At 46.7% G+C, this 21,315-nt stretch overlaps 1 protein-coding gene across 2 annotated transcripts in view; it reads left to right on the forward strand.

Moving 5' to 3' along the window:
• The first annotated feature begins 4,636 nt into the window (after positions 1-4,636).
• The window catches only part of RSPH14 (radial spoke head 14 homolog), a 262,764-nt gene continuing 246,085 nt past the window's right edge, over positions 4,637-21,315 (forward strand). For both annotated transcript variants that reach the window (XM_056821430.1, XM_001378857.3), the window contains exons 1-4: positions 4,637-4,754; positions 6,434-6,709; positions 11,442-11,544; positions 19,478-19,596. In XM_056821430.1, coding sequence (XP_056677408.1) covers positions 6,511-6,709; positions 11,442-11,544; positions 19,478-19,596 — 421 coding nt within the window. In that variant the 5' untranslated portion in view covers positions 4,637-4,754; positions 6,434-6,510. The remainder of the gene's footprint in view (positions 4,755-6,433; positions 6,710-11,441; positions 11,545-19,477; positions 19,597-21,315) is intronic.

Genomic DNA, 21,315 nt, shown 5'->3' on the forward strand with positions numbered 1-21,315 from the left:
ATAGGAAATCTGGCGCCCATTGCCATTATTTTAGGTATTGGTGGTCTTGCAGCCGGCATTGGTACCGGCACCACTGCTCTCCTACAGACCCAACATATTACAACCTTACAATCTGCTATGACATCTGACCTTGTAGCCCTAGAAAAATCTGTTTCTGCTTTAGAAAAATCCCTATCCTCCCTCTCAGAAGTTGTACTGCAGAATAGACGAGGCCTCGACCTACTTAATTTAAAAGAAGGAGGATTGTGTGCAGCCCTTAAAGAAGAATGTTGCTTTTATGCTGACCACACGGGCGTAGTTAGAGAATCAATGGCAAAATTAAGAGAACGCCTAGCCCTTAGAAAAAAGGAGGCTGAGGCCAAAGAAGGATGGTACAATAACCTTCTGAGAAGCTCCCCTTGGCTTTCAACCCTAATTCCCACGATAATAGCTCCCCTTTTTATTATCCTCCTAATCCTCACCTTTGGCCCTTGGGCTTTCCAACGCCTGACTAGATTTTTCAAAGGATTTATCAAATCAAATATCGACTCAGCCCTTGTCAAGTATCCTACGGTCCAATATCATCGTATCGAAATAGCAGATACTGGCCAACCACACACTCCATCTGATACTGATCGCCTCCAATTTAATAGCAGGGCGGTAACCCAACGACGGGAATAGCACAGGTCCTCGATCCCTGATGATCGAGTAACTCCCCCTGTGTAGCCTAAGACAGGGGCCGTCGCTGCGGTCCTGACTTAATAATCTTCCCTCTAATAAAAAAGAAAGGGGGAATTGTCAGAGACCATGCATGGGGCAAAAATTATGACCAAGATAATTATCAGAGACTATGTGTGGGGACAAACTTATGACCAGGAATGAGATAAGGGTTTCTGAGAACATGATCAAATAGGTCATCTCCTGGAGACTGGCGTCGCTAAGTCCAATGGCCACAAACCATGACAGTTCTTCATGTTCCCTCCTGGTACAAACCGTCCTTAATTACTACCATCCCCCTGCTACCTTAAGTGTATATATTCCTGCCTTGCGCCTGCAATAAACGAGCCGAGCTTTGCAGCAATCAGACAGACTCTTTGTCCTTCTTCCGTGCTCGGTCTCCTCTCTCTCCCCCTATGGGCTTTTAGGTGGCTGTTCCCCGGACCCCACAGCTGTATCTGAGCAGGACTCGGATAGGAAAGTGTTCCTTTTAGGCAATGACCATTTAAAATAAATTTCCACTTTGACCTCTGGTTTTAAGAGATTTGGGTAGTTTTCTTTTAAGATTTCTTGAAATATGACATCAAGGCTCATTTTTGTTTTATTTATGGATTTCAGCTAGTTTATTTAAATTTTTCCCCTCTCCTTTTCCAGATCAACTTTTTTCCCTATGAGATACCTTCTGTTTTTTTCTATTTTTCAATATTTTATTTTTTTCTTTTTTGTCTGATGGAGTAGATGGCTTCTATTTGGTCTATGCAAATTTTGAGACAGTTTGTTACTTGGACAAGAGTTTGTACAAAGTTATGAATTCTATTTTTGATTCTTTCATAACTTATTTCCTCCATTTTTTCCACTCCTGCTCTCATTTAATTTATAAATTTCCCCCCCCAAAACACCTTCAGTCTTCGAATTAAAACTATGTATTGATTCCAAGACAGAAGAGTGGTAAGGGGTAGGCAATAGGGGTTAAGTGACTTGTCTAGGGTCACACAGCTAGGAAGTGTCTGAGGCCAGATCTGAACCTGGGACCTCTCATCACTAATCCTGACTCTCAATCCACTGAGCTACCCAGCTGCCACTTATAAAAACTTTTAAAACTCTTTAAAAACTCATATTTCATGAATAGAACTTAGAAAATATTTTGTATAGTAAAATCAATATTGTAGCAATTTTCAACTATAAAAGATTTAGCTACTCTAACCAATATAATGCAAGACAGTTCCAAAGAACTCATGATGAAAAATGCTCTCCATGTCCAGAAAGAGAACCAAATAATGAATTCTGAGTACAAACTGAATTACACTTTTTCCACTGTAGTTTTCTTACTATTTATTTTTGCAATATGGCTAATATGGAAATGTTTTATATGTCTTCACATGTATAATTGATATACACTTTCAATGGGTTGGCAGGGCTAGAGAGATGGAGAGAATTTGAAACTCAAAATTAAAAAAAAGTTTAAATAAAGTCTAATTATTTTGAAAAAAAAAAACAACCCAACCCAAACTTTTATTTCACCTCTTCCAGGAATTCTAGATGACTCTGTACCCCACTTATAGTTTTCTTTGAGGCTTTGTAGTTTGGGGCTTATAGACATTTCGTAGTCATTTTCTTCTTTTGGGTTTGTGTCTTTGATATTTTTCTAGTTCACATTCTGCCTTTGGACTTGCTTTTTTTTTTTTTTAAACCCTGACCTTCTGTCTTGAAGTCAATACTGTGTATTGGCTCCAAGACAGAAGAGTGGTAAGGATTAGGCAATGGGGGTCAAGTGACTTGCCCAGGATCACACAGCTGGGAAGTGTCTGAAGCCAGATTTGAACCTAGAACCTCCCGTCTCTAGGTCTGGTTCTCAATCCACTGAGCTACCCAGCTGCCCCCTTGGGCTTGCTTTTAAGATCTGCACACTTCTGGAAGTCTGGGATGGTCCTATTATTTTTTTCTTTCTTAGGGTACTAAGTGCTGTGTTATTGCAGGCTCTCAGGGACAACTTAGCTTGGGATCCTGCAAGCTTTTAGTGCTCCCAAAGTAGTTTGATCCAGGACAAAATCTGATCACTGCCTTCCTTGTCTGAGCTCTGAAAGTTGATGAACTGAGTTTGGGTCTGAGGAACAATAATCTGCTATTGAACTCAAGCACTCTTAGCCTGCCACTTACTCTCCTGGGGCCTTCAGATTGGGTTAGAAGTTGAAACCGAGACTCTACTATGCTCTGGGAGTCACAATCACAGGCTTACAATTGAACTTGCTTCTTGGTTGGTACACAGGATAGCATCTGGGATGCCAACTCAGCTCAGCTGTTATGACCAGGAACCAGGTAGTTTGTGACTGAGTTGACACCTGTTTCTACTTGCTATGCCAGGTCATAGAGCACTGATATGGATCTGAGACCTTCTTTTTTCCTTGATGCGCAACCGTGCTGGATTGATCCGCATCCCTAGGTTACTCCTTGAGAGACTTATCCTTGAAAAAACTTGTCCTTCTCTCTGCGCTGACCTGTCCTGGAAAAATGACTCAACTTGTTGCCTTGTTCTTGAATTTTCTTAGGATTTGGTCTGGTGCACTTTCTAGATTTGTTGGGAGGAGTAATAGGGGAGCTTGGTTATCCTTTCTACTCTGCAAATTTGGCTCTTCTTACTTTCCTTTGCCCTCTTTTTGATCCTTCCTGGCCTCCCATTAAGGATCAGGAAGTTGGGATGCCGCCAACTATTCCCTCTTTCCCATGATCTTCCTTCTTAACTGCTCTCCCCATCGATCGCTTTTTGTTTACCTATTAAGTTTAATGTCTAACTATAACAAAAATGTAGTGTCTGTCTATGTTTCTTTCCTCTTTTATCCAGTTGAGAAAAGTAATGGCAGGTTTTCCATGAAGAACTTGGACTTTATCCACATTACTATGCTCTCCTCTTTTACCTCCAATGGGAGAAATAGTGAGTTGCACTCCCCCTTCCTCCTCCTTCTCTCTGTTCCGTTTCCCTTCCCTTCTCTTTTCCCTCTCAGTTCTCAGGACAGGCGAAACCACTCCCAGGCTCCGTTTTCTCTTATTTCTCTCTCCACCTATCGAAGACACTTGTTTCTTCTCCCTCTCTCGGGGAATATTAGCACTACAGCGCCTTCTAATTGCTCCAATACAGTTCTCTTTCTAGGTTTCTCTGTATTCTCGCGTTTGTTTCTAAAGATTTCTACTCATCCCCGGTCCTTCACCAGAAATTCCGGGAAGTGCCCTGTTCTACTAAAACCGATTCCTTCCCTGGAGGGCCACACACAGCTTCGTGGGGAAAGTTATTCTTGGTCGTGAGTTCCTTTTGGAAGGTCCTATTCCGAGATCAGGCAGGCGGTGAGCAAACGCACACAGAGTGCGCCAGGCACCGGGCTGAGCTCTAGGGATCCGTCCCTGCCCTCTAGGGGCTTCCAGTCTGACGGAGGAGACAAGTGGCTGACCAGCACGAATGGGGGACCGCCTAGCATAGGGGGCCCAAGAGGAGGTCTGTCCCAGCCCTTACACAGAGACCCAGGGGCGGCTCCTCCTTTCGAGGCCACCCGCAGAAACCCGACATGGGGCAGAAGGAGGGCGCGGGTTCTTCGCATGGGGTCCACCCAGCAGGAGGGAAGAACTAGCACGTCGCCAGCCTGCCCGACGCGGGGCTAACGAAGGACCCGGAGCCTGGTACTTGCACATGCTTGGTTGGGGGCGCGGCTAATTAGCCTCAGTGGGCTCCAAGTTGGGTCCTACTAGGGGCGGGGTTAGTGAGGAGGCGGATCCTTGCCCTTTGCGCCTGCTCAGTGGGCTCCGTTAGGGGCGAGGTTAGCGAGGAGGCGGGTGCCCACGCTTGGCGCCTGCTCAGTGGTCTCTCACGTAGGGAAAGGGAGGTATCGCGCCAGCTCCGGAGCGCGCGTGTTGTACGTTGCTAGGCGACGCGGGACAGGGCGGGATCCGAGGGTGACACTTCCTGGGATTCCCGGGCCTACTGCCGGAAGTCTCGGTGGTCGCCTTGGCAACAGGGGCCCATACCAATAAGGGTCGCTCAGTCCTCCAGAGGCTGGTCCAGCTAGGCCCAGGTGAGGCTGAGACGGTGGCCGGGGGGAAGCGGCCTGGGGTCCCCGGAGCTCCAGGGGTCACAGAAACGAGGAACGCGAGTGCTCCCATTTCACACACAGGGAGACTGAGGCCCCTGGCCAAGGGTACAGAGGCTCGAATCGGGGACTGTCCCGGAGGGCCCCCTCGAATGTGCCTGGTTGAGGATCATAGGATATAGGGCTCAGAAACGGGGTTTACGGATCCTTCGGTTCAATCCCTGCATTTTACTGATGGGGAAACTGAGTCACACAGTTCTGAGAGCCTAGAATACGGAGTTAGAGCATGGGATTTAGATCCCGAAGGAACCTAGAGATGGTCTAGTCTCACTACTTCCTTTACACAGAGGGGGAAAACTGAGGCATATGCAGGGTAGAGGGCTCAGGCTTGGGAGATTGGGGTTTGAGGCCCAGCTTTGCCTGGTGTGAGCTTGGGCCAGTGACTTCCCAACTCATTTGTAAAATGAACAGCCTCAAGTTTACTATCTGTAAAGTCAGGATAAGAGCCAAAGTATCCTCCTCCTCCTCCTCCTCACCTTGGGGCTGGGGGAAATAGCACAAGTGAAGGACTTGGACAAGAGGAAAGCCCCTGTGGGTGTGAGCAGCTCCACTGTCTCCTGTTCTACTTCTCTTCATGACCCCAGTTGGGATTTTCTTGGCTGAGATCTTGGATAAGTTTGCCACTGGCTTCTTTGGCTCATTTTACAGATGAGAAGACTGAGGCCATTGGGGTCCAGGATCATGCATCTAGTAGTGTCTGAGACTGGATTTGAATTTAACTTTTAAGACCAGACAGTAGAGAGTTTTGATCAGCAGTGGTAGAGGGAGCTTCTGCCATGGGAGTCCCCCATCTGGAAGCCAGAAATAAAATCTCTCTCTCCCTGGGGTTGGGCAGAAGTTCAATGGGGGCAGGTCAACATCAGCTATTAATTAGGTATGTGACCCGTGCTGTGCTGGGGGTACAAAGAAGTGAAAGGCTCTGCTTCTATGGAGCTTATTTATTTGTATATTTATTTACTTCTTTATCATAAAACCCTTATCTTTTGCCTTAGAGTTGGTATCCCTTCCAAGGCAGAAGAGCAGAGCGAGCTAGGCAATGGGGGTTAAGTGACTTGCCCAGGGTCACACAGCTAGGAAGTGTCTGAGGCCAGATTGGAACCCAGACCTCCTATCTTTAGGCTTGGCTCTCTATCCCCTGAGCTACCTCACTGCCCCTATTTATTAATTTTTAAAAAAGCTTTGCCTTCTGCCTTAGAATCTGTTCCAGGGCAGTGGAGCAGCCAGGATTAGGCAACTGAGGTCACATAGCTAGGAAGTGTTTGAGGACAGATTGGCATCCAGGCCCTCTCAACTCCAGGCCTGGCTCTGTACACTAAGCCAATGAGTTGCCCCTGGAGCTTATCTGTAATGGGGGAGACACCATGTAACCCACAAGTCTGCATAATAAATACAAAAAGAATACAGTTTTAATAAAATAATAGGGAGGGAGGTGACTTGCCTTTAAATGGTAAAGACAGGACTTGAACTCATGCCCTTTGACTCCCATTCCAGAGTTTGTTCTTGGTTCCCACTTTCAGGCTTTGCATGTAGTTTCTCTCTTCCAGTGTGTGCAGAGCAGATAATGCCTTGAGTAACAGGTTTTCTGGGTTGTTTTTTCTTGGCAGCTCAGTCCATTCTTTGATTCCCAAAGAGAGGATTCCCTCCCCACTGGCAGGCCCGGAAAAACTGCTTGCCTGGAGGGATGGCCAGTCCTTTGATTTCTCAGTACCTGCCTCCTGACATCGACCCTACCAAAGTTTCCATTGCCTATGGACGCCGGGCTCTGCCGAAACTGAATGAGGAGCTCAATAGCCCGGATCTGCTGACTCGGCAGAGGGCCCTCATGGCCCTGTGTGACTTAGTGCATGATCCTGAAAATGCGTACGAGGCCATTAGCATCGGTAAGTGGCTCCCCAGAGCCCTTCCAGGGGCAGGGCTACTGTGCAAGCCCAGCGGTGAGCTTCGGGCCTCCCACCTAGTGGGGATATCCCTTCTGAGCCCCCTCCAGCCTCTGCTGGAACATGTCCAGTGTAAGGGTAAAAATAGTGAGCAGAGGACAAATAAGAAGCCAGAACTCAAGCACTCTGCCTCACAGGAGCCCAAGCCCCAGACAAAAAGCCCCTCCCGGTATAGACCAACTCACACCAGGATGTAACACAGGGATACAAGAAAAGGGAACCCTGGGAAGAGCAAAGGACACTGGGAAATGAAGCCCCCCTCCCCCCCAATAAATCTCCCAAACACACATCCCCCCTGGGATCTATTGGGAGACCAGTCGCCCTGGTCGCCCTGGATCCTGCAAACATAACCAAATTTATAACTTCAACTAAAGATATATACAATATGGCAGTTTTCAAGGGGAAATTACAACAATCTGGGGATGAGGGAAAGAAAGAGAAAAAGAACCAAACCAATAAGGGGGGCAGTCCCCTTTGGCATAAAAATGCCCATTCAAAGCAAATGCATTCAGCCCCTCAAAGTTCAATTCAGCACATCCAGAAGTGCACTCAGGATCTTTTGGAGCAGTGTGTGGTCTTTGCAGGCATCTTCACGGCACCTTCACTTTTCCAGAGTCTGGGAGGTAGAAAGTCTCTTATTCTCAAATTACTCTCAAAAGAAATTAAAGTTTGCAAAATAGGATAATAACAGCAGGGAGAGGTCGTTTCTGCCTTCCTAGGTAGCCTGCTCCAGCCTGGACAGTTTGAACCCGAGCTTTTGTCCTGTCTTCCCCGTGGTCCTCTCTTCTGCAGGACAGTCTTTTAGCCACTAGAAGCCTGATTGTGACCCCTCTCAGCCTTCTCTTCCGGTTCCTTCAGCCAGATCCCTGAGCCAAGTTTCTAGCTGGACTTCCCTCTAGCTTGTCAAGGTCCCTCCTCAAAGGTCTGCCAATCAGCTTCAAGTGAGGAGGGCGTTTGGCTTTATTTTCTGCTTTCCCTAACTGTCATGGGCTTTGTGTCACACCGAATTAAACTTCCTTTTCAGTAAATGAAAACATTTACATTGTTGTGGGTATTGTGTACGTTATTCTTTTGGGTTTGCTCATTGTACTCATTAATTCAGACAGATTTCCTCATGTTCCTCTGAATTCCTCCCAGCCCCCATGCTATATTTGCTCAACTCCTTTAAAACATTAAGAAGAAAACCTCTTACCTTCTGTCTTAGAATGGACAGCATGTATCCATTCTAAGACAGAGGAGTAGCAAGAACTAGGCAAAGGGGGTTAGGTGACTTGCCCAGGGTCACCCAGCTAGGAAGTATCAGAGGTCAGATCTGAACCCAGGACTTCCAGTTTCCAGGCCTGGCACTCTATCTACCCAGCCACCCAGCCGCTCCTCAATTCCTTTATATTTATGTATCTGAGTTTATTTTGGGCCATTCCCCTGATCAGCAGGGACCCCGCTTTGGGGCCAGTTCTCTGCTCCCACAAAGCATTGCTGAATAGTTTGCTCTCTAGCAGGCCTTTGCTCTGTTCTTGATTTCCTTGGAGTGCATATATGATCAATCATGGAACTGCTGAGTCATGGGTCATGTACAGGTTAGACATTCTTCTTAATTGAATATTGATTTCCAGAGCAGCTGGACCCATCCTTAACTGTCTCAGCAACATGGATCTGCCCTTCCAGGACCCCTCCAACATCCATTATTCCTGTTCAATCTGCGCAGTGTGACAGAAAGTTTTTGGAGTTATTTGACTCTACGTTTCCTACTGGATTTGGACCATTTTCAGATGATCATTTATAGCTTGTAATTTGTTTCCTATGTTTTGTATGGTTTTACACGGTTCTACATCTCTTGGATCATCTCTTTTATGGTACTTCTCGTACACAATTTATTTTTGGGGTTAGTTGTAGCCAACTGACTCCCATCCTAGAACTTTCCATTGTTCTGGAGATGGTGGTATTCTGAGATTTGGAGCCCTGCGTATTCACAGGAGATTGGTATTACAAAGATCAGTTCTGATTGATTGATTTAAACCCCTTACCTAACGCCTTGGAATCATTACTGAGTATTGGTTCCAAGGCAGAAGAGTGTCAAAGACTAGGCAATGGGGGTCAAGTGACTTGCCCAGGGTCATACAGCTGGGCAGTGTCTGCATCCAGATTTGAACCCAGGACTTCCTGTCTCTAGGCCTGCTTTTCAATTCACTGAACCATCCAGCTGCCTTCATCAGTTTTGATTTAAATAGTATTGTTGAACAAATTCAATTATGTTGTTGGAACTATTGGCATCTTGTTTGAGGAAGTGTGGCAAGAAGGATAGAGCACAAGATTTGTACTCAGGAAGATTAGTAGCTGGGTGACCCAAGGACAGTTGCTTCCCCTTTGTCAGCTCAGTTTCTTCCTGTATAAAAGGAATCCGTAAAAGCATCAGATGGCTTCTGAGGGCCTCCCAGCTCCAGTCTTACTGGGTACAGGAGGCCTTTTGCTGAAGGACAGCCACTGAATTAGGCACTTTTTTTGTAGTCACAACACAGCATTTCTACAGTTTCTGCAGACTCTGTACCTTTCATTCAGTTGTTTGGACTGTAGTAACTCAGGTTGCAAAGACAGGCCATCCCAAAAGTCTCGGCGCCTTCTAGGTTATTCAGACAAAAATGGTACCCAGACTTCTGGGATGCCCAGTATCGCTGGTGAAGGCCTTGCCAGTTCTATTCCCATGTTTCTATCAAGGTTCTGCTCCCCAGACGGTGCGTAGATCATTTTCAGAAGGGTTTTATTGACGTGAGAAAGGAGGCTTGTGGATGAATAATTCCTGATCACTTGTTCATTTCCTTTTTTGGTACTGATGCCTCCAGCGACTTTTCTGATCACTCAGTGTCTTTCCTGTCTTCAGAAACAAGCCCTCAGCTCAGAATGACATTCCTCTTCGATGTGGGGAGACATCTACAATCCAGCTGTTCCTCCCACCTGGGATTTCTTTAGTGCCATTCCATGTCCCTGCCTAGCTCTCTGCAGTGTGCTTTCAGTGTCCCACGTCCTGCCTCTTCTGGACATTTCGATTTTCTCCCACTGTTTCCTTCTCTTTGTTGCCTTTCTGGCAGCATCTTTAAATGCTCTGGGGAGCCTGACTTCCCTGGCCCTCGTCATGCTGCACTACCTGCTTTCCCCCGTTATTTTGCAGGATTTTATGAACTGACACTTCTCATGCACTCCCGTCCTCCTCCTCTTTAGGGGCTGGCATGCATACTGCTCTTCCAAGCTGGCTGGAAAGAGCTGAGGGAGGATCACAGGGAGGCAGAAGCTGGTGGGTCTTGAGCTCTGGAGGTTTATTGGGCTAAAACCAATAGAGGGAAGCTCTTAGGAGCAGAGGGCCACCAGGCTATCTTCGGAGGGAGGGGTGAACTGGCCAATGTCAGAAACACATCGAGCCCATGAAGAGCTCCTGGTCTTCCAGTCTGGGGCAAGACAAGGAGATCCAGACTTTTGAAACAAACTTATTAATTTTTTAAACATTCATTCATTTTTTGGGGAGGGGTTCTAAATTCTCTCCCTCCAGAACCTCTCCCCCATTGAGAAGGCAAGCAATACGCTATTGATTATACACGTGAAATCATGTAAAACATGTCTACATTAGCCATATTCCCCCCCCCCCCCCAAGGCAAGAAAAATAGAGAAAGTAAAACAAGTCTATGCCAGCCTTTCCTCTGAGTTCATCAGTTGTCTCTCTGGAGGTGGATGACATTTTTCATTATGAGTCCTTTGCCATTGCCTTAGATCACCGTATTGATCAGAGTAGCTAAGTCTTTCCCCATTGCTCATCATACAATGTATTTTATAAACCCTTTCTGTCTTAGTAATAGCTTTGAGACAGGCAAATGGGGTTAAGCGACTTGCCCAGGGTTACCCTTTAGGAAGTGTGTGAATCTGGATTTGAACCCAGGTCTTCCCTGCTCTAGACCGGGCTCCCTATCCTCTGAGCCACCTAGCCGCCCCATTATCATATAGTATGGCTGTAGTGGTGAACAATGGCCTCCTGGTTCTGCTCACTTCACTTTGCATCAGTTCATAGAAGAGAGCCAGTCTTTAAAGCAGAACATGGTTCTTGCTGACTGATAACCGTGTCTGCCAAGTCTGGGAAGAAACAGGGGCAGGGCTCCACGAGCCGCTTTTTTTCTTGCCTTCATAGATTGCTGTGGTCAAAAGATTCACCATTTGGTGGCCTGCCTCTCCGCTTAGCTGGGCTTGTCTTTGGACGGTGGAAGGTCCACAGCTTGGGAAAAGCTGCCAAGGCTGGTATGCCAGTGCCTTAGCCCTTGGAGAGCCCAGGCTCACTCCTCTCCATGGCACTGTGTGCACACAGTAGGGTGATTTTGGCTTTCAGAGTCATCTGCCTTGTGAATTCATTTCTTCTTTTACTAGCTTTTTAATTTTTCCTTTACCTTCTCTGTCTTAGAACAGATTCTGAGTATCAGTTCTTAGGCAGAAGAACAATACTGGCTAGGCAATGGAGAGTAAGTGACTTGCCCAGGGTCCCACAGCTAGGAAGTGTCCAAGGCCAGATTGGAACTCGGGACCTCCTGTCTCCAGGCCTGGCACTCCAGCACTCCATCCTGTGCTATCTACCTGACCCCTTTACTAGTCTTAATGTGAACTCTGAATCTTACGAATGCTCAAAGGTATTTCTGACTTCTAGGGTGTCTGAACACCTTGAAACTTCTGCTGAAAGACGCGGACAGCACCGTGAGGCATAAAACCTTGGAAGTTTTTTACATCATGGCTAGTCACAGTGTGGGCAGGTGGGTATAATCTTTTGTGTCTCTAAAGAAAGATAAAAGACCAGCAGTCAGAATGCTGGGTTTGGCTCCTGGCTCCTCGCTTCTTCCCTTAACCTCTGTTGCTTCAGGTTCTTTATCTGTAAGATGGAGGGTGGGATTAGCTCCTTTGTAAGGTCCCTTCCAGCTCTAACTCCTGTGACCCTGTCGTCTGTCCTCTGGCACATGGGACAGTGGGGTGAAGAGAGCATCCTGCTTTGGAAGCAGCTTTCAGCCCTCCTCGCTGTGGATGGGGCTTGGGGCTCTCTTGGCCTCAGTTTCTTAAACTTTGTAAATACAAAAGGGACCGTCTTGTTTGACCCACCTACCTCACAGGGACGGAGGGCAACATGATTGTGGGCCTTCAAACATGGCGCCCAGAACGCTGCTGTTTTCTGTTCTCCCAGAGTTCAATAAATGTGTGTTAAAGGACACTGGACCCAGACGTTCCAAGAGGGAAGGTCAAAACGTCTTAAAGGTGTGCTTCGAAACAGAGCTTAGAGGAATCAGCTCTAAGATTTCTTCCTAGCCTGCATTCTGGGACCAGGCCATCTAGGCCAGGCCAACTCACTGGTGTTTACACAAGATCCCTGTGGGCTGCATGTGGACTCAGTTTGGAAACGTTTGATGGTATTTATATTGATTTTGTTAAATATTTCCAAATTCCATTTTAATCTGCTTTGGGCTCTGGTTGAGAGTCTTGCAGCCCTGTGGTTGACTTCTCTGATGAGGGCCACATCACCATTTTATAGATGAAGCAATTGAGTCTTTAAAAAAAAACAAAAACAAAAAACAAACCCTTGTCATCTGTTTTAATGCTCAATACTGTGTGTTGGCTCCAAGGCAGAAGAGTGGTAAGGGCTAGGCAATGGGGGTCAAGTGATTTGCCCAGGGTCACACAACTGGGAAGTATCTGAGGTTAGATTTGAACCCAGGACCGGCAATTGAGTCTTAAGAGAAGGGAAGTCATTTGCCCAACACCAATGGCAATTGAAGGACTGAACCTGTTTGGCCTGCATTCTTTCTACCCTGTTCATCTCCTTTTTCTTCTCTCTGTTTTCCTTGTTGCTTAATGTGTGGCATTATTGGTTTTTGTGTTCATTCCTCATCCTCTCATATTAGTTAGTGTCTTTCTTGAGTGAAGGGACTCACCTTTGTCACCTCTGAGTCTACTTCCGGAGGACAGAGGTGGGGCTAGAAGGGGCCTTCAAGGCCGTCAAGGTCTGGCATCATACATCACCTGTTTAAAGGCATTGAGTAAATGTTTATTGCCTTGATGTGAATTGAACGGAATTCCTGAACTGAAAAGATGGAGGCTACCAAGGCCTGTGATTACTGGGTCAGGAAGAGCACTGGGCAGAACAAAGCATATTTAATGGCGATCTTTCTTTGTAAAGCCCATAGAAAGGGGCAGGTGCCTTTTACGGACCTCTGAGCAATCTCCTAGGTAACAGTCAGAGAGTTCCCACATTCAACTTAGGGATGAGCAGACGGGAGAGTGTGAGTGTGTGTGAGTGTGTGAGTGTCTGTGAGTGTGTGTGAGAGTGAGTGTGTAAGTATGTGAGTGAGAGTGAGAGTGTGAGTGAGAGTGTGTGTGTGAGTGTGAGTGTGTGAGTGTCTGTGAGTGTGTGTGAGAGTGAGTGTGTAAGTATGTGAGTGAGAGTGAGAGTGAGAGTGTGAGTGAGAGTGTGTGTGAGTGTGAGTGTGTGAGTGTCTGTGAGTGTGTGTGAGAGTGAGTGTGTAAGTATGTGAGTGAGAGTGAGAGTGAGAGTGTGAGTGAGAGTGTGTGTGAGTGTGAGTGTGTGAGTGTCTGTGAGTGTGTGTGAGAGTGAGTGTGTAAGTATGTGAGTGAGTGAGAGTGAGAGTGAGAAACCAATTCAGGGTGTCTAGTTCCCCCATTCTGCTCCTACCTGTTCACATCATTCAAAATGACAGAAAGAAACCTGTGAACCCAATCTCATCATGAACCCTGACCAGCTGACAACTCCCCCCTGCAGGCCCCAAGTCCTGCAATAGTGTAGGAAGTATGGCGAGAAGACAGATGAGACTTAGCTCGGAGTCACAAATTACTGCCTACTCTCTGGGGGATCATGGGGTATGTAACTTAATTCCTGTGAGACTCAGTTTCCTCAATGGAAAAAGAAAAAGAGGAATAATAATTCCCACAATACCTACTTCACAGGGGCCTTATGAAGCTCTGCCCAATAAGTTGTTACCTGGCCTTTGTCTGGAGACCACCAAGGCAGGGGAACTGCCAGTGGAGCCTGTTCTAGGCTGGGTCTGACTCAGGCTAGTTCCCAAATAGTTTACTTGCTATTGGAATAGAATGAGACACTCGGGTTGTACACCTGTTCACAAAAAGAGATTTACTTAGCCGTAGCAGGACAAGGCACTGAAGGAATCTTGAATGGATTCAGCTGAGCAAAGCTTTCTTGCCTGCATTACCCAATCTGATCCACCAGCCAGATCTCTGCTTTCCTCTGTGCTCTCCAGATCCCTGTCCCCAAGTCCTCATGGCTATTTTTGTCCTCAGGCAATGAAGGACATGCTGAGTCTCCAGGGATGCCTCAATCCCTTTTAAAAAAAGAGATCAAATTTTTATTTTGAATTCTGAATTCTCTCCATCCCCCTTTCCCCATTTCTGCCCCTTTAGAAGGCAAGAAAGACAAAATCCTTCAAAGCTGGTTACCTTTATAATGCTGCCGTTACTGTACAAACTGTCCTCCAGATTCTGCCCATTTCACTTTGCATACGAGGCTTTCCAAAGACCAGACACTTCATCATTGTTTATAGCATGTCACAACTTGTTCAGCCCTCCCCCAGTCGATGAGAATCCCTGGAGTTTCCAATTCTTTATCACCACAAAAAGAGCTGCTAGAAATATTTTTGTGCATGTGGTTCCTTTTTCTTTTTGAATGCTTTAGCATGTAGAACCTATTATTGGTATTGGTTGGTCAAAGGGTAAGCACAATTTATAGCTCTTTCTGAATATTTGTTTTTGCTTTGTCCAATAACTTGATTTTAGTTCCTGTTTTTTGGATTCACTGTTTTCCCATCCCCTCAGGTTTGCCTTTTTTTTTTTAAGATTTATTTCTTGTAAGCAACAGAATGTAAGGTTTTGTTTTCTTATCTAATCTCACTATTTTTCATTTTATTGGATGTTTAATCCATTCACATTTAAAGTTAAGAGAGTCAGGGCTATATTTTCTTCCATTTATTGCTAATATTTTTTTCCAAGTTGCAAATTTTCCCTTTTCTTCCTTTATAAACAAATCTACAATTAAGTTACTTTAGCTTAATCTTTTAAGGTGTCCCTGTTCCCGTTGGGTAGCTTTTCCTTACTCCAGATTCCCTCTATTTGTTACTCCTTTTCCTTTGGAGTTTTATTATTTCCTTTCTTACTTTATTTGGCAATTTAATTCTTCTCTCTTCCTCTCTCTCAGTTAGTCCTATTAGTTTTTAAAATTTCTTTTTGTGCCCCTTTCCAGAAAAGTTCTCCCTACCTTCCTTATTCACCCCCTCTTTCTATATAGACTCATTCTCTGGTTTGTGACCCCTGTAAGTTTCTGGCTTCTTCATGGGATTTAAACTTTGAAAGTGTCTTTTCTCTGCTCTCCCTACCCTGGCAGTTTCTGCCCCTGCATTGTGGAGCTTGCCCCACAGATTCCCCCTTTCCATTGTGCTGTCCAGAATAATGCCAGTACCTTCAGGTAACAGAACACTGGCCCACAGTTGGACCCCTTCCTCCCTCATGACAGATTATACAGTCTACTACTAAACTGTGTCCTTCCCCTGGATTACCTTCTCCCTGGGTCCATGCCCTCCCACTCTTCCAGGCATGAGTCACCCTCAGTTCCAACTCCTGAACTAGAAGTGATCTTTTCCGCACTAAATCCCCCAGAATTCCCACAGCACAAAGTCCCTATCTTCCTTCACAAAATCTCTCTTCACCCATAGGAACTGGCTCCCACTCCGCCGATAAGGCTCTCTTCCTTGTCATCTCCCCAACCTTTTCAATCCTCCCTCCTCCTTGACCGCCTCCCCCCCTTAGAGAGACCACAGGGGTCACCTTCCCCTTGTTGTTAGCCCTTGATTTGGCCCAGGCTTGTCACACATTCCCCTCCACCCCCATCCAATGCCCCACAAGAAACATTCATTCACCTGTAGTCAGGGTGTTTCCTCCAGCTGTTGTCTGCCTCCCCTGGCCTCCTTAGCCTCTTCTTGTTCTTTCTGATGTCTCCCCACCCCATTTTAAACTTTATTTATTTAGACTATTTTCCCATGGTTACATGATTCATGTTCTCTCAAAGCCCATTTCCACATCATTAATATTTGCAATAGAGCCGTTGTTGTCACTCTTTTGTTCCCTTTGGTGGTTGTATTTGTTCACCCTTCCTGTATTCTGTTACTTTACTTTATTTATTTATCCCCCTCCCATTGGCAAAGTGCATCCTGAGCTCCATGGCTCTTCAAAACACAATTCCACTCTCTCCTGCATTTTCTAGTGGATCTTTTTGTCTCCAGGCCCAGGCCCACGGGCACCGTGCTGCCCAGCTCAGCTCTGCGTGGCCTTTGCATCCCCATGACCGCACCATGGCTGGCACAAGGTATGGGATGGATAAACGGTAGTCATTTGGGGTATTGACCACATCTTAGTACGTCTCTAGGATCACATAGTCTCCTGGACTTCCCAGGATGGATCCAGTCTCCCTCCTTGTGTCTTTATGCTTCTTCCCAGGGCCCTAGTACCTCTTCAGCCTAGCCTGAGTGGCCCCCTCCCTATCCATCCTCCAAAATAACAGTCTTCCATCTCCTCTCTTCATCTGTCCCCCTTCTCACCTTCCCTTCTAGGAACTTGCAATACCACCTCTTCCTCTTCCTCTGTGAGGCCTTCCTGATTTTTCTGCTGCCACCGCCTCCATTAGTTTGAAATGACTTCATATTCCAGCGTGGGTTCCTTCAGGAGCTGCCCCTTGTTTCCTGAGCACCTAGCAGAGGGCTGAAGTGGGGCTGGTGTTGAGAGGCATAGGCATGCCAGGCCTGGGGGAGATGGCTTCCTGCGATGGAGTTTCCTGAGCTTGGCATTTCACCGCTTGGGCGATCTTGATGCTGCCCACAGTGCTCTGTACAGGCCAGCTACTCAATCAGCATCTAGTGAATTGAATTATATTCACTCTGCTCTTTTTCCAGATCATTAAAAAAATAAATTTGATTGAAACTTCCTCTTGGGCTCTGTTGCTGAGATTTAAAGGGGCTTCACAGAAAAATGAGATGAACTGGACGGTGAGAACAAGGGAAAGATCCTAGGGCATTATTCTCCTTCCCTGTCCTCCACTGGGGCTGAGACCAACGCCTTCAGAGGGGGGCAGGGCACCAACAAGACTTCTACCAGAGAGCAGGGGCACAAGGATTACAGGCTCCAGTGGCTCTGGGAGAGGGTGCCTCCCATCAGGCTGGCTTTGGTCCTCCTGGACCCATCTTTGCTAAGTGCTTCAGGGCTGTGCGTGCTGGTGTCTTATAGGGAAGAGCGGCCTCCTGCTCAGGTGGATCCAATTGGTTTCCCACCTGGAAACTTGCAGGTGTAGACTATCCAGGTATTGGGGGAGCTGCCAGGCAAGAGGGAGGGACCATGGCCAGGGCAGAGAGTTGGAGAAAAACTAAGGTGGTGTGACACCTTGTGGATCCCGTGTCACCCTTTGGGCCATGCAGAAGTGTAAGGTGGCCGAGCCAAGATCGGAGCTTCTTGCCTGGTGGACTTCTTGTCTAGTGGCCAGCCTCGAGGGCACCTCAGTTCTCCCTTCTGGCCACCTGCAAACACCAGGGATGGTTGGTCCTTGAGGCCCACGTTTGGCATCTTCTTGGGGGGAGCTGGACATTCCAAAGTCCATGATGGCTGTCTTTAGAATTAGAACTCAGAGATGCCATGGAATGGGGTTCAAACACCCAACCTGGGAAACCTGTGGTTCCCATTCCTGCCCCAAACAGTCACAGGGCCCAGACTCTCAGTCTGCCTCTGGGTCCGGCCATCCTCATCCCTGTGTGTGAAGAACAGTGAAGAGAAACGAATAAGAAAGCCGAAGCGTCACAGCTGGTGCTTTCTGATCTGCTGATGGTGTGTCTGAGACCATCTTGCAGTCAGGGATTATGTCAAAGGGAAGTGAGCTCTCTGCCCGCTCGCCATCTGACGGGATTTTCTTAGCTCTCGGTGTTGCCTCATTGCGGTCACTCAGTGGGTGCTCAGCTCCTCTATGGTTCTGGACATTGGCAGGCACAGCCCTGGGCCCAGGGGCAGCAACAGCGGCCAGCACCCCACATGGCAAACCAAAAGGCTCTCGCAGGGCATGTCTGTGGAAAAAGGATGCCAGCCTGTGGACTCATTCCCAGCTCTCATCCCCTTCTCTTTTCCAGCCCTTTCACTCTGCCAGCCTCACTGGGAGAAGAAAATGGTGCTGGTCAGAAACCAGGTGCTGAGGGTTTATCGGCACTGTGCCCTGGGCTCCAGGGGAAAAAGTGCTAATTCACACGGGCAGGAGGACAGTGGCACAGACAGGTTCCCATAGAAAGGCCAAAGGCTCTTTACAAATGATGGCACTTCCTCGACCAGAATGTGTGCTCAGTTGTATGTAGATAGAGTAAATACAGTGCATCTATATGTATTCTCTCTCTACATGCACACACACGTATGTGCATCCTCCCCCCCTCCCTCCTTGCCTTTTCCTTGCTGGCTCTCTCAGCCTTACCTTCCACTTATCTTTAACTTCTCCCTGTCTCCTGGTGGCCACCCTGATGCTTACAACATGCCAATGTCTCCCTCCTCCTCCTCCCCCAAATCCCACACTTCCTCCATCCATGCCTGCTAACCACTGTCACATCTTTCCTCTCTTTTGGGGCCAAACTGGAAAAGACCATCTACAATAGGCGCCTCCACCTCCTTTCCTCTCACTCTCTTCATTTTCTTTAGTTAGGCTTTTGACATTATCCTTCAACTGGACCTCTTCTCTCCAAAGCTCCTAACAATGTTTTTTTTTTAAATCCTTACCTTCTGCTTAGAATTGACACTAAATATCAGTTCCAAAGTAGAAGAGAGGCAAGGGCTAGACATTTGGGGTCAAATGACTTGTCCAGGGTCACACACAGCTAGGAAGTATCTGAGACCAGATTGGAACTCGGGCCCTCCTACCCCCTCCTTCCAACCTCCCAATTTCTAGGCCTAGCTCACTGCCCCTAATGAGGACTTAATTGCCGAATCAATGACCTTTTCTCAATGCTCATTCTCTTGGCAGCCTTGGCCTGATTGTTATGGATGATCCCCACACTGTGTAGCATTCTTTGCCTCCTTTTCTGCATCTCTCTCTGTCACCATTACTGCTGCTATGGGCCAGGGCACTGCAGGGTGGGGGGACATACTCTTATCTTTCTTTGTCTCATGGGCTGCCATGCATTCTTTGCATTACCTAATGGTCAACCAGTAACGAGCCTTTCCAAGTTTAGCTAGGCTGGTTCTTGAAAGACAGACATACGCTGCTAAGGCTTCTGGTACTAACACATCCGCAGCCTCTCTTCAAGACCCCAGGGCTGCTTCTATGCCATAATGAGATGTCAGAAGAAGTCGGGTGTTGAGTGAGGATGGATCTCTCTCCTCTCTGTCCCTAACTCTCTTCTGTCTCCCCATTCCCCTTGTTTCCTCTCTGTATATGTACCATAGAGTATGTTTCTCTGTGTCTGCCATCTCTCATCAGGACCTCACTAGAGGGGTACAGTCTCTCTTTGGGAAGCCAGAAGGGCTGCCCTTGGAAGCAGGGATGGGGGCTGTTGTGTCTGGGAATGACCTAAACTAGTAGCAGGATTTGTGAACTTTGTGGCCATCTCTAACTTCACCCTAAAGCTGAGCTCTTTCTTTCTTTCTTTCTTTCTCTAGGGAAGGCTTTTTAAAGAATCGAATCATCCTGGCCCTGGCCCCGAACCTGGAGGACCCCGTGTTGTTGTGCCGCAGATTCTTGCATATGACCTACGTGAGATTGGCGCAGGTGCCCAAAGGTAGGACTTCCTTTGTGTGGTGAGCACGGCAGCCTTCCTTTGGTTGCTTTGGAGCCTCCAGTTGGTTATCCCCATCTTTGCTGCAAATGGTGGCATGGACAAAGTTCTTTTAAAATTGCACAGAAGGAAGCCTTCAACTGGAGTAGGCTTCAGTGTTAGACATAAAGTATCCCGAGGTTCCCCCTGGGCTGCTACTTAAGCAGAGATGAATGGACTGAGAAACGGAGTCTGAGGCAGCCTCCACTCACCAGCAGTGCTTCCCCTGGGCTCCTTTGTCACCCCCACCCTATTTGTTTTTGTTTTTAAACCCTTACTTTTTCTCTTAGAATTGGCACTGTGTATTGGTTCTAAGGCAGAAGAGCAGGAAGGGCTAAGCAATGGGGGTTAAGTGATTTGCCCAGGGCCACGCAGCTAGGAAGTGTCCGAAGCCAAATTTGAACTCGGGATCAATTGCTCTCTTTCTACTGAGTCACCTAACTTCCCCCATAATTTGTTGAGTATCCATCCTGCCTTCAAGGATGAGCTTAGATGATGCCTCCTCCATGAAGTCTTCCTTGACCTTCCAGATCCTCCAGGAGAGAGAGCTCTCCTTTAAAAATCATCTAATACTTACTTAGCTGCTCTCCCATTTTTCCCCATTTTCATACCCTTTTGTGTGATACTTATATAAATATTTATGTGTATATATTTATAATACTTAAATGTATTTATATGAACATCTACATACTTACTTCTGTATACATATTTATACATATCATGTCCCTCCTGGCTACAGTTTGAGTGTGAGCTCTGTGTGGGCAGGAGCAGCTTCATTTTCTATCTCTGTATCTTCAGTGCCTAGCCCAGAAGCTGGCACATAATAGGTAGTTGTTTAATAAATGTTTGGTGACTTGATGCTTGGCCCCAAGACATAATTCAGTAAGTGTTTTACAGAAGAGAGAACTCACTCAATGGGCTCAGTGAGAGGATTCCATGGCAGGATGACACCGGTCCTAGATGATGACGAGAAACCAAGTCAGGGCAAAGATGAATGGTTCATACTAAAGACTGAACAAGCAGAACCTCCCCCAGCAACCCTCTGACCCACCATCTTCCACCTAAGAGAACCAAAAAACCAACCAACCCGACAAAGTGAAAAAGGACCAAGCTTTTGTTTGGTACTTGAAGGTTCCAAAAGTCATTTCCATACATTATATGGTTTGATTTTATCCTTTTTATGACATTCAGAACTGTAACTTCCATTTCTCTAGTATTTCAAGGTTTGAAGGCTATTTCCCTGGACCCCACCTTGACATAGGCAGTGCAAGGATAGGGAACTCATTTTGAAGATGAGAAACATGGTCCTCAGAGAGGGCATGTGATTTGCTCAGGGCCTCATAGCCAACCCCAGGATTCTAAGAGCAACCTCCTGGCAACTGTTGAGGCATTTGCTCTGGAGGAATTGTGTTGGGAAGGAAGTGGGTTGGCAGTCTGGATACTGATGCTTTTCTGGGGCCCAATGACTAGATGTGATTCCATTTGCTCTAGTTTGATGGGATGACCATTTCTTCTTTCTTTTCTTTTTTAATAGCATTTTATTTCTCCCCAATTAAATGTTAAAAATTTTAAACATTCATTTTCTCTAAAAATTTGAGTTCCAAATTCTCTCTCCTTCCCATTCCCCTTTTCCCCTTGGTGAGACGGTAAGTGGTGTGATATAGATTTTACATAGAAAATATG

The sequence above is a fragment of the Monodelphis domestica genome, chromosome 3 (assembly GCF_027887165.1).
Source record: "Monodelphis domestica isolate mMonDom1 chromosome 3, mMonDom1.pri, whole genome shotgun sequence".
NCBI lineage: Eukaryota > Metazoa > Chordata > Mammalia > Didelphimorphia > Didelphidae > Monodelphis > Monodelphis domestica.